The 13462-nt window shown below is 38.6% G+C and overlaps 2 protein-coding genes across 2 annotated transcripts; one reads left to right on the top strand and one right to left on the bottom strand.

Moving 5' to 3' along the window:
- The first annotated feature begins 861 nt into the window (after positions 1 to 861).
- LOC110723439 lies at positions 862 to 1925 on the top strand. Its single transcript, XM_021902796.1, has 2 exons — positions 862 to 1201; positions 1312 to 1925. The coding sequence occupies exons 1-2, from the start codon at positions 862 to 864 to the stop codon at positions 1923 to 1925; spliced, it is 954 nt and encodes a 317-aa protein (XP_021758488.1).
- A 5756-nt stretch (positions 1926 to 7681) lies between these two features.
- Positions 7682 to 8554, bottom strand: LOC110723437. Its single transcript, XM_021902795.1, has one exon. It carries the CDS (start codon positions 8552 to 8554, stop codon positions 7682 to 7684), a length of 873 nt encoding a protein of 290 aa, XP_021758487.1.
- Between the last annotated feature and the right edge of the window lie 4908 nt (positions 8555 to 13462).

Raw genomic sequence — 13462 nt, 5'->3', positions numbered from 1 at the left:
AACTTTCACCGTCTGGTTTGGGTTCCCTAGCCAGAGCTCTATCTGCACTGTCTCACCTCCTGGTGACGGCCTTGGCGCAGTTTCCGGCCTAGAATCAAAATTCTCCATAGATAAGTCTCGTACCGTTGGCTCTCTTACTCGTTTTGGGTTGCTCGGCACTAGTCCTTTTTGCCCTGGATTTTTCAGTGCTGTAAATAACATGATTTTTCCATCACTTGCCCACCATGTACCTTTTCTACAACCCCTTTATTCGACACATAAGCAATAGTTAAATGGTAAGTTGATACTACTGCCAGTATGTCGTGAATTATCGGTCTTTAAACAATTCCATTGTATGCCGACGACACATCCACCACCAGAAACTCAGCCATTGCATCTCTTGCCGTTGCTCCATCTCCAAACCTAATAAATAGTTTACTACTTAAGGGAGGAAGCTGACTTATGGTGGGCCTAAAGAAAGGATGAGTTGCTGAAAAGACCAAACTTTGGGTGGAATGAGTTCAAGGAAGCCTTGAGAGAGAAGTTTTACCCTTCCTACCTTAGAAAGAAGAAGTGTATGGAGTTTACCAACCTAAGAATGGGAAACATGTCAATCAGTGAATACTACAACAAGTTCATTGAGTTGATGAGGTTTACCCCAGAAGTAGTCCCTACTGAAACCATTAAGGCTCAAAGATTTGAGCAAGGCCTAACCTTGACCCTCCAAGGGAAGCTAGGGGGAGTGACTTTTGAGACCCTAGATGAAGTCTATGGCCGTTCAGCCCATCTATACGGAATTAAGGGGAGGGAGATGGAGCAGGTGGGAGAGAAAAGGAAGAACCCATACACTTTTCACGGGGGGTGAAAAGTGGCTCAAGCCTAATGGAAATTACCAAGGGAAATTCTGGAGATAGGAGGGACAACAAGGGGAAATTTGGGAAGGGGAATGGGGTACAATCATCCAACCATAAAGGGAATGGGAACCAAAGGGGTGAGAAACCCAAGAGGAAGTATTTCTGCAAGAGGTGTGGGAAAGACCACCCAGGGAAGGACTGTGAGGGAAACCCGGTAACTTGTCGTTACTGTCAGAAGTTGGGACACCGTGAGTATGAGTGTTTCAAGAAGGAAGATAATGTTAAGTCTGGGAAGGTGAAAGAGTCTAGTGCACCTAGTAAACCACCTCAGTCTAGTGGACCTACAACCAAGGCTGGAACCAGTAGCGGTGCGGGAGGTGCCCCAAAGGGTCGTGTGTTCGTGATGAATAGTCGGCAGGCTGAGTCTGCTAATGATGTGGTAATTGTATTTTCTTTATAAGTTCTTTTCCTATGAAAGTCTTGTTTGATTCTGGGGCGTCGCATTCCTTTATATCTAAGAAAGTAGTTAGGAGTCTCGGGTTAGAAAGTCCTGAGTCAGTTTCTCTAGATGTGTCTATTCCGTCTGGGGAAGTGAGGAGTTGTTTGAGATTGTTTTTGAGTGTGCCTATTTCCATCTCTAGGGTAGAGTTTCTGGCTGATTTGATCGAGTTTAACATGAATGACTTTGATGTGATTCTGGGTATGGATTGGTTGGGAAAGTATGAAGCAAAAATTGATTGTGCGGCTGAAAAGGTCACCTTGACTAGCCCAAGTAAGACCAAAGTGGTGTATAAAAAGGAAGGGAAAAGTTCAGGGTTGAGAATTGTGTCTGCAATGCAACTACAGAAGCTGATAAAGAAGGGTTGTCCTTTATTTTTGTGTAGTGTTCAAGAGGTTGAAAGTGAGGAAAATAAAGGTGAAGAGGGTATTCCTGTTGTAGAAGAGTTTCCAGATGGGTTTCTGGATGAGATTCCTGGTATGCCACCAGTGAGGGATGTTGAGTTCACTATCGATCTAATGCCTGGAACTGAACCTATTTCTAAGGCTCCATATAGGATGGCTCCAGCTAAGTTGAGGGAGTTGAAGACCTAGTTGGATGATTTGTTGGAGAAAGGTTACATTAGGCCTAGTTCATCACCCTGGGGAGCCCCATTATTATTTGTAAAGAAGAAGGATGGGAGTATGAGGTTATTAATTAATTACCGAGAGTTGAACAAGGTGACGGTGAAGAATAAGTATCCACTACCAAGGATAGATGATTTGTTTGACCAGTTGAAAGGAGCAGGGGTATTCTCAAAAATAGATTTGAGATCGGGTTATCACCAGTTGAGAATTGCGGAGCAAGATATTGCAAAGAGTGCTTTTAGGACCCGTTATGGTCATTATGAGTTCACAGTTATGCCATTTGGTTTGACCAATGCACCTGCAGTGTTCATGGACTTGATGCATAGGATTTTCAGGCCATACTTGGATAAGCCTGTAGTGGTGTTTATTGATGATATTTTGATATATTCAAAGAATGAAGAAGAGCATAAGGAGCATTTGAGACAAGTGTTGTCATATTTAAGAGAGCATCAGTTGTATGCCAAGTTTTCTAAGTGTGAGTTTTGGTTGGAGAAAGTAGCATTTTTGGGCCATGTGATTTCCAAGGACGGAGTTTCGGTGGACCCAAGCAAGATTCGAGCTGTGAGTGATTGGCCAACCCCAAAGAATGTGTCGGATGTAAGGAGTTTCTTGGGTTTAGCAGGCTATTACAGAAGGTTTGTGAAGGATTTTTCAAGGATCGCGAAGCCCATGACAAGTTTTATGAAAAAGGAGCATAAGTTCTCATGTTGAAAGAAAGGTTAACCACAGCACCTGTGCTGGCTTTGCCGGATGGGAGTGATCTATATGACGTGTATAGTGATGCATCGAGGTTGGGATTGGGATGTGTGTTGATGCAGAATCGAAGGGTGATTGCGTATGCCTCGAGGTAGTTGAAGGTTCACAAAGGGAATTACCCAACCCATGATTTGGAGTTAGCTGCAATAGTGTTTGCCTTGAATATTTGGAGACATTACTTGTATGGCGTGACTTGTAGAATTTTCACGGATCATAAGAATTTGAAGTACATTTTCTCCCAGACGCACTTGAATGGGAGACAGAGACAATGGTTGGAGTATATGAGTGATTATACATTGGATATTCAGTATCATGAGGGAAAGGCTAATGTGGTGGCAGATGCTTTGAGCAGAAAGTCAGAACATACGGTGAATGATGGTAGTCCCAGATCACTTGTGTGTGGAATTTCAGAAGTCGAACTTGGAGGTGATGGAACATGGTGAAGTGGCTAGGATGTTGAATGCCTTGGTGGTTCAACCATCCATTTATGATGAGATAAGGGATAATCAATTGGAAGATGAGAATTTAAAAGCAATTAAGAAGAAGATTGATGAAGGGCAAGTGTTGGATTTCACCATTGGTGATGAGGGAAGTATTCGTTTTAAGGGAAGATGGTGTGTGCCGCAGAATCGTAGTGATTTGAAGCAAAGATTGATGGAAGAAGCCCATAATTCTCTTTATTCAATGCATCCTGGAGGGGATAAGTTGTATAAGGACATGAAGAAGACTTTTTGGTGGCCCAATATGAAGAAAGAAGTGGCTGAATTTGTTGCTAAGTGTTTGACATGTCAGAAGGTGGACATTGAGCATCGTAGGCCTCCAGGAAAGGTCCAATCCTTGGAGGTGCCCAAGTGGAAATGGGATTCGATTTCTATGGATTTTGTGGGAGCTTTGCCAAAGACCAAAGCAGGAAATGACACTATTTGGGTGATAGTGGACAGGTTAACCAAGTCAGCAGCGTTCATACCCATGAGAAGTACTTGGACCATGGATCAGTTGGGAAGAGCTTATGTGAAGTTTGTGGTGAAGTACCATGGGGTACTCACGGATATTATTTCGGATAGAGATTCAAGGTTTTTGTCTAACTTTTGGCAAAGTTTGCAAAAGGCGATGGGAACTAAGTTGTTAATGAGCACATCATTTCATCTTGCAACAGATGGTCAGACAGAAAGAACGATTCAGACATTGGAGGACATGTTAAGAGCTTGTGTGATGGAGTATCAAGGGTCTTGGGAAGACCACTTGGATTTGATAGAGTTCTCTTACAACAACAGTTACCATGCAAGCATTGGGATGACACCATTTGAAGCTTTGTATGGTCGAAAGTGTAGAAGCCCAGTATGTTGGAATGATATAAGTGAAACTATGGTACTTGGACCAGATATGATTGAGGATATGGTGAAGCAGGTCAAGTTGATCCAAGAAAAGATTAAAGCAGCCCAAGATCGACAGAAAAGTTATGCTGATTTGAAAAGGAGGGAAGAGGAATATGAAGTAGGTGAGAAGGTTTTGTTAAAGATTTCACCCATGAAAGGTGTGATGAGGTTCGGGAAGAAAGGAAAATTAAGCCCAAAGTACATAGGGCCTTATGAGATCATTCAGAAAGTGGGAAAAGTGGCTTATAAGTTGGATTTGCCTAATGTGCTTGAAAGGGTTCACAATGTGTTCCATGTGAGCCAAATCCGAAAGTATATTCCTGATGTGACACATGTGTTACAACCAGAAACCATTGTGATGGATGAGAATTTGACTTATGAGGAAAGACCAGTAAAGATTCTTGACTCTAAGGTCAGGAGCACAAGGAACAAGGATGTGAGCATTGTGAAAGTATTGTGGTCAAATCAGAAAATTGAAGAGGCCATATGGGAAGCTGAGGCTGATATGAGGAAACGTTACCCAGAACTGTTTACCTAAGGTTAGTGGTCGAGTTACCGGGGCGTAACTCCTTTTAAGTGGGGTAGAGGGCGATAGAGTTTCGCGCGTCTACTTTTCGAGTCATTTTTGAGTGATTTCGAGTCTTATTTAAGTTTAGTTGGAGTCTTGAGTCAAGTTAGGATGTGCATGAACCAATAATTTCAAAATGATTTTCGTTTCTTTTGGCTAAGTTTCAGGTCGAAACTTATTTTAAGGGGGGTAGACTGTAATACCTCGTATTTTCATACGTATTTTCCTAATTAATTATTATTTTCTAAAAAGGGTATTTTAGTAATTCAATTTACTATTTAAATCTTGGAGCCAAAATGATATTTGAATTTTGGCGCCAAATTTTTTTTGAAAACTAATCATTATTTTGTATAAGATTTATTATCCTTTTATCCTATTTTAAAAACCGGATTATTTCAGATATTTTAATTAAGGCAAAAGCTATATTTTATTATTATTTTAATAGGTCCGAAAATCCCAATTAATTAGCCAATAATTTCGGATTTTCCTATGTGAAAATCTGATTTTTATTAGTTAAATTATTTGGTGAATATTTGGTATTTTATTATTCAATTATTTATTACAATAAATATTATTTACACAATTATTTTTAATTTCTTTAAACTAGCAAAATATATTCCTAAATATTAAATAGGAAGGCCGAAAATATGAGCTTAGGAAAGCTCAATAATTTCGGCCATCCCATAAAGATTTTGGGAAAATATTTTGGTAATTTGTATTTTTAATTATCTCCCTTAAATCTCCTATTTTCCATAATTCTAATTCTCCATCTTTTTGATATCCAATTATTATATTTTCTTGCCATTCACTCTTTTTAATTATTCCCCAAGCAATTCCAATTTCCTTAACATTTTTCATGACATACATACCTTCCATATTCAATTATACACAATCCCTTCAAATATCAAAACTTTCCTTAAATCTTTGCTCATTTCTCCAAGTAATCTCTTAAACCCTAATTACCATAATTCTTCCTAAATTTTCCTACCATAATTCATGCTCATACTAGCCTATAATACCCCTTCATACCTCTCACATTCTTCACACCAATTCTCTTCTTTTTCTTCTCCTCAATTTTACACAAATCATCCCGTTCATCTTTGAATCCAATTTTCGGGCACTTCTGGTCAGTTTTGGGGGTAGTGACATTTCACAGAACGTTGTTCCTCTCAACAAATCCTTGAGGTTAGGCTCAATAATCACCCAATTCGGAGCTATATTGAAGGAGTTATAGCCTCTGAAAGTTCTATCTTTATTTCCTACGCAAATCCAATTCTTTTCTTCTCCTTTTCTTTTATTCAAATATTATTATTATGGGAGATTAATATAAAATTATTATGAGTAGTTTTAAAATCATATTTTAATAATGTTCATGTTGAATTAATTTAAGAGGTTCATGTACATTTAGTTGGGAGGGTTTAATTTAATTATTTGTGATTAATTGTTAACCTTATATTGATTAAGGCCAGGTTATATTTAATTGTAGGGTGTTTTTGATCAAGCTACTTGAGAGTTATTTTGAAGTGTTGTTGGCTAGGTGAAGATCAAGGTACGTTAGGTGGATAGATACCTTGGAAGTGGTCGATTTGAATGAAACATGTTTGAATGATTTATGTTGTTTGAATTAAATTGAATTGAATTATGGTTTATGAAATAAAAGTATGTTTAAAAGATTGGTTTTAATAATTAAATTGGAGTATTGATTTTTATAACATGTTTTGATTAATTAATTTATTATTCATGTTTAAAAAGGATTGATTTTGAAAGCAAGTTGGATTTATGGAAAAGGAGTTTGGATTGTTTTCATTAAAGGTTGAATTATTGGATTTAAAAGAGGATTTATTGAATCATGGATTTATTATTATTATTTATGCTTTATAAGCATGTTGGTAATCCCACTATGCGGATTTGGTTTATTGATAAGGCCTTGGACTTTGCATGACCGGGTCTTTCCTCAAGACCAGCCTTGTAATATAAGGAGACTAGCTTGGGGGGTGTGCACACTTGGGAGATGAATTGGTTTTAATATGAGGAATTGGTTTTTAAATAATTGGAATTGGTTTATTGATTATTGATATTGGAATTATTGAGAATTGGTTTTAAACCATGATTTTGGAATTATTTTATTATTTATTGGAAATTGGTTTTAAAGCATGTTTGCGAATAAATTGAGTTTAATTATCTTGCACTTATCGTACTTAGCATATTTTGCTAACTCGTACTACTTATTTGTTTTGGTTCGCCCTTTTTACCGTAATGGTAAGCAGTGTTGCTTATTTTCAGGTTGGAGTCAATAAATGATGCATTGGAGTCCAGGGATTGGTTTTCACTAAATTAGGAATTTGGTCTTGTATCTATTTTGAGTACTCATAACATTGGTTACTATTATTGTTAACATTAATAAAGAAGAGTATTGAAGTTTCCGCTGCAAAGTATTGTTATTTTTAGTAAGTTGAGTAGCCTTGCGTAATCACGCGGCGGTAATACGCCTAAGTCTATCTCTACGGTATAATTATACGTATTATACTAGTATTTCCGTAGAGGGAGATTTGGGGATGTACACTCACTGTCAAACCATTAAACCCAATCACTGGGTAAGATACCAGCGTTAGGTATTGTCGGCCTGTCATCAACTCATTAAATGCCTGCATAAACAAAACATTTGCTGAACTTCCTCCATCAAATAAAATTCTCTTCACATCGGCCCCATTGATTTTTGCTATCAGTACTAGGGGATCATCATGAGGAAAAACTATTCCCTTTTCATCTTCTTTGGTGAACATTACATCTAGAATCTCGGATGGCTGCGGGCGATCACTGACTTCTAATGCATTAACAATGTGCCGATGTTCTGATGGGTGTTTCCGTGCTCCACTTATCGTTCCTCCGTGAACTGCTCCACCGATTATTACATCAACTCTTTTTCCAGTGGACGATGGTGGTTGCACGATATCCCCTTGTCACTTCACTTGCCCTTGCCTTTCTGGCCTGAGTTCTATCTGATGTCGCTCTGGCTGCCGATACTATTGTTGTTGACTTTCCCCTGAATGTAGCCGATATTGAGTGAGGTGTCCCCTCCTTATTAATTCTTCAATATTATCTTTCAGCTGCACACAATCTTCAGTATAATGCCCCACATCTCGGTGGAACATACAATATTTCTTGGTATCCCTTCCTTTTGCTTTCATCGGCATGGGTCTCACCCATCCTTCCCGATTCTGATTTACAGAATATATTGCAGCCCTCGGTGCATTCAGCGGTGTATAAAAATTATATCGCATTGGTGCTTTGGTTCCTCTAACCTCTTGACGGCTTCCTCCCCTTGCTAAGGTTGGATTTCTCGGCCTTCCACCTCCTGAAGATCCCCCTTCCGACATTGGGTGAATCCTATCGGTGGAACCAACCCGGCTGCTTGTTTTCATCAATTCTTTGCTCTTTATATAGTCATGAGCTTTGTTAAATGCTGCAGCTAATGTTGGCTGATTCTTTCTAGTTAAGTATCTTTTAAATTTCGAATCATTCAAGCCATTCATTAGCGCCATGACCACTATCTCCTGCTGTAATCTTGGGATTGTATTGGCTTCATTATTAAATCTTCTTATGTAGTCCCTTAGAGACTCATCTGCTTTTTGAGTAACAACCATCAACTCCCTTGAAGTTCTTTGTCGAACACTGTTACTGACATATTGTCCCACAAACATTTCAGCTAACTGTTGAAAACTATGGATCGCTCCATTTTCAAGAGTATTGAACCAATCTGCCGCTTCCCCAACCAGAGTGGTTGGGAATACTTTACACCAAACGACATCAGAATTGGTATATAAAATCATGTGCCCTTCATATGAGGTCATACATCTACCAGGATCTCCCCTTCCATCATACCGACATGTCGGCATTTTGATTTTTTCCATCGGTTGATCAAGGATGCTCTGCGCAAATGGTGATGCCCTCAACTGAACCACTCTTCGCACCACTCCTTGATGATAAGTCCATGTACTTTCATCTTGACTTGAGGATTGAACCTTGATTCTCTAGGAGTCTGCTGTGATCTTATCGGTGACCCTTCATGTTGGCGTCTTTGTGAACTTCCAGCCTGGTTGAACTGATTGCCATGAGTTATAATCGGCACCCCTCCTCCATCTTGGGTTGCCCCGACTTCCTTTCTTTTTCTACTCATGGCGGTCATCACTCTTGCCGCCGTTTCTAGCTCTTCTGAGGTAAACCCAGCCATAGGATTCGTATCTGTCTCAGCCTGTCCTTCTGCGGTTAGCGGCATATGAAACTTGTTACCCTCCAGAGTATGAGTTTCGTCTTCAATCTGAATTTCTGGATGCCTCATTTTTTTATTTTTTTTTGAAATCGGAAGATGTGAGGCTCTTTTAGGCGATAGAAGCTATTAAGTAGCTTCCCCTCCTTCTAGCGCCAATTGTTTCTGCAGGAATCCGATGACCTAACTCCAAGATTCGAAGCCTGAGTATATAACCCGTTCTGCTCCTATCGGCCAAGCGAGAACCTACACACAAAGAAGAGATCAGCTAGCCCCGGGGTGAATCCGGGGATAACCACTCCGATGACTAAGTTAGTAAGTGTTTATAAAAAGAGGAGAGAGAATTTAGAGAGAGAAAGAAGAGAGAGAGAGAGTGTAATAAATGCTACCTTATTTATGAGGTAAAACCAGATTATTTATAGCTTGATTAAGTGACGGGTGGCAGTGTAATATGTAAAGTAATTTTCGCCACGTGTCAAATGTGAGGACGACACGTGTCAGCTGCCGACAAGACGATATGTATACTTTATCTATAAATGCCGAAATTAACGAGAATTGCTGATGAACCGGATTCGAGTAATACATCGTCCTAACATACAATAACGGCCTAAATGTAAATATCTCCCCATACATTTTCTATTACCCATTTTAAGCCTAACCGAGTAACCATGCATATTTGAGGCTAAGTACATAATGCTTGATTGCTTGTGATTACTCAATTAAAGGGATTTAATTGATACTCCTTGACTTTCGCATGAATGTCTGTCGTGAATAGCTTCCTTATTTGGTTACTAGTCCACTATAAATTGAAGTCTCCTACAATTCATAAGTACGCACAAAAAAATATACTTTTCTTATTCACTCCAAAATTGTTGCACAAAATTATAGTTGTAGACACCCATTTGTGTCTCCCCAAAAACCAAACCCAGTGATAAGTACCTTTCGCGTCGAATCATAATCGAATGAAGTGAAAGTGTGGAAAGTTTAGTGTTGCGGATAGTTTTAATTTTTTCCTCTTCTCTTTATTTTTGAAAACTTATTTTAAGAAAACAGACAATACAATTTGGTTGGACCATGATATGGGTCCAATAGTAGTGTAGTTGGATGGGGCTTGACAAGACCTTTCCAACAATATATTATAAGCCCAATTCCGATGAATATTGAGGAAGTTATGGCCAATTTACTAAACTGGGCTCGGTTTGAGCCCTTATATACGGCCCAATGATCTTGGGGAGGGTCTAATATGATTTAACATTCCTAATGCAATTACGAATGGTTTTAGTCTTCTAGATTCTTCTAGAAGGTTCTTTTCATTCCTAATTCAATTAGCATTGATAAATTGACTTTTGTTGATTTTTCAGAGTTTTAATTAAAATCAAAAAGCATTTTCGAGGAAAAGATACGATTTTATCCTCCAGTACGACAAACTTATCTGATTTTTGAAAATGCGTCAAAAACAGGCCTGGCGCCTGACTCCAGGCATTGGCGCCTGGAACCAGACCTGGCGCCTGGCACCAGCTATTGGCGCCTAGTGCTAGCCATTGGCGTCTGACGCCAATTAGCTAGTGCTGGCGCCAGCTCTATTTTAGGTGCGCCAGCTCTGTTTTACGTGCGCTAAGTGCTCTGTTTTGATATTTTATCTTTTTGGCTGATTTCTCTATAAATAACGTATTAAAAACTCCGTTTTCATACACGAATTTTCACCAATTCTCGTCAACAGTTAGTTTCAATTAACATTAACCTAAAATCAGTTTTCATTCATTAATTCTCTCATTCTCTTCTCTAATCAAATCTTTCTTTCTCTTTTCTAAACTAATCTTTTGCATACAAAATTCCGCATTCATTAGATCTAGAAACACCTAGCCATATTCGAAGTTGCCTTCGCCCTAGATGTGAAAGGTTTAATTTATGAGGGTTTGGTCCCAAATCTCTCTTTCAATTATTTAATTTAATTGTTTTGTTTATTATTTTCCTTGAAGTTACTAACGTGTATATTTTGTTATTAGAAAGAGGTACGAAGCATCGAAGTAAGTACTTTAAAGGTTTTAATTGATATTATGATGTAGAAATCATGTTTAGATTGTTATTATGATATTCCTAGTATCATGTTTAGGGAAAAGGTTATAATATCAAATATCCTTATTATGATTCCTGCGATGCTTCCTATGTTCTTCCTAATATTTATGATTGTTAGTATCATGTTAGGGTTAAAGATTTGATTTTTATTGCTTAGTGACATGCTAGGGTTTGTTATTAATCTTGTAAGTATCATGCCTAGGATCTTGCTATTATTATGCTTTAATATTAACATGAACATGATTATGATTATAATTGTTATAATTTATGATGATTATGATTATTATTATTATTTTGATGATGATTATAACTTATTTTTATGATTGATGATTATTATTTTTTATGTTGGTTGATATTTTATTGTTATTGCTTGATCACGCCTTTATGCATGTTTAAAGGGAATTTTGATACTTGTAATCACGCTTAATAAGATAATTTAATAATCTTGTTAGGGTTAATTTGATTATAATTCAAGTGATCGTCAATAATAGTTTATTTGTGCATAATATTCAACCAACATAGATAAACAGGTTTAGGGTTAATCCTATTGATTGCATGTTAATTAGAAAGCGCACATGAATACGATCTGTATTAAAGTAGAGGCCTATTATTAGGGCAGGTTCAATCTCTTTTAGGTTGGATTTGTACCATAATCCCCGAACCTTTATTTGGTTCTAGACCTTATGGAGTTGACGATCTCTTGGATCGTTAAGGGGTGTAACCTTCACCCTGTGAACGGTTTACAAGTTCCTAAAACTTGTTGGCGACTCTTTTGCTCTATCTTCTTCCCTTTTGGACGCCACCGTACTTTAGTGTATGATCACAGTGGGGTTCAACCTAGGGGTTAACGCTTGAAATTTATTCCCCACAGTTTTTGGCAACTCCACTGGGGAGGATTTCTATTTTAATTCCTGAATTTGATTCGGCAATGATTTAGAATGAGTGGATGAGACTCGAAACGTTCTAAGTATTTCATGTGCGTAATTTTGATTAACATTATTGTCATATGCATAAAAAATATCTCATTGGAAATACCATCCGTAATGAGTTAAAAACATAGGATTTTACACGTAGGAAATTTGAGAAATATATTTCACAACCAGGACCGAAATAACGTCGCGCGAAACTGGAAAATTTTATCGAGCACAGAAAGCTGTTGAGGCATGTGGGAAGTAGCGTCAGGGGCTAGAGCAGTGGCGGCAGCATTTTAACCGTAGCGCCAGACGTCAGTATTGGCGCCAGTCTCTGATTGCTGGCGCCAATTTCCCCCAATACCGAGCCAGAAATATGCGTTCTAATTTCGACCGGTTTTTCATATTGTTTACTCGATCCTACTTCCTGATTAAATTTTTTTTTTACTTTTCTGAAACCCATATGTGTTCTACATATGGACATAACCCTCTGGGAACTCATGCTCCATCTACCCGATTGAACGCTTTGTGCAACAAAGGGTACATCCGAGATGTTGAATTCACCAAACCATGGAAGCGAGTTTTTTTCTAAAGCTCGCGGTGTCCCATCCACTCGCGCCAACCCTTCACGGTTAGGCTTCCGCGCGGTGCATCCGGACAATTAACCGTGGACCCTCTTTTGACTAAACCATATCCCGAACTTTAGAGAACTAAAGCCATGGTTAGGTTCAAACTCATTGCATCATATTATGCCTACTTGACTAATTGTGCATTATTTGTTATGCATATGATCTATGATCTCTTAAATGTTTGTTTGGCTTGTGTTGAGATTAATAAATTAATGACTTAAAGAACTTTGCCTAATTAATTAATTAGAGTCAATAAAGTCTAATATTTTAATCGGAATTGACCTAGTACGACTTTAGGCATACCCCATTTGATTAATAACACCGAAAACAGTCCCAGACTGAAGCTCCAATATTGGCGCCAAAGTCTGAGCTGTAGCGCCACACTGTGGAGTGTGGCGCCTGGCGACAGCTCTGCCTTCTGGCGCCAAGCTACACAATGTGACGCCAGTCCTGTCGTTTGGCCGACAGTTCGGATTATTGGTCGAGTCATCACCTAGTGTCTAATTAACCACTTTACTAATTAATTCGGTTAATTTTCGCTGTCAATTATGCCTTGTCGAGTCATTAATTGAATCTAGTCACATAGTCTAGCCACATGGTCATGACACGAGTCTTAACATGTCACCTACACTCACTAGTCTTAGCACACACTTTGAGTATATGTCACCATGACCATGTCTTAGGTTCACGCATGAGTCGGTCTTTTCCGTCATTTGAATTGGGGGGTACCTTCTATTCCTAATTCTCCATATCCCTCCATCTACATCTAAATATTCTTCACATTCCATTCCATCTTTCTTCACTTCCTCCGTCCATTGCATGTTGAATAAAGTTTGAGTCAAATAATTAACAATAGATATCCCCAAATTCCTTTTCCATAGTACTTGGTCGAGGAGAGAAGGGAGATTAATCAAGGACAAC

This window comes from Chenopodium quinoa, unplaced genomic scaffold (assembly GCF_001683475.1).
Source record: "Chenopodium quinoa cultivar QQ74 unplaced genomic scaffold, ASM168347v1, whole genome shotgun sequence".
Lineage (NCBI taxonomy): Eukaryota > Viridiplantae > Streptophyta > Magnoliopsida > Caryophyllales > Amaranthaceae > Chenopodium > Chenopodium quinoa.
The sequence above is the reverse complement of the archived record's forward strand: the minus strand, read 5'-3'. Positions and strand labels throughout refer to the sequence as shown.

Bases quoted from the DNA above. Each gene is read 5' to 3' on its own strand.
- LOC110723439 (XM_021902796.1), top strand. From the start codon at position 862: ATGGAAATTACCAAGGGAAATTCTGGAGATAGGAGGGACAACAAGGGG. The intron at 1,202-1,311 runs GTGCGGGAGGTG...TTCCTATGAAAG, and splicing joins CAAGGCTGGAACCAGTAGCG to TCTTGTTTGATTCTGGGGCG.
- LOC110723437 (XM_021902795.1), bottom strand. From the start codon at position 8,554: ATGCCGACATGTCGGTATGATGGAAGGGGAGATCCTGGTAGATGTATG.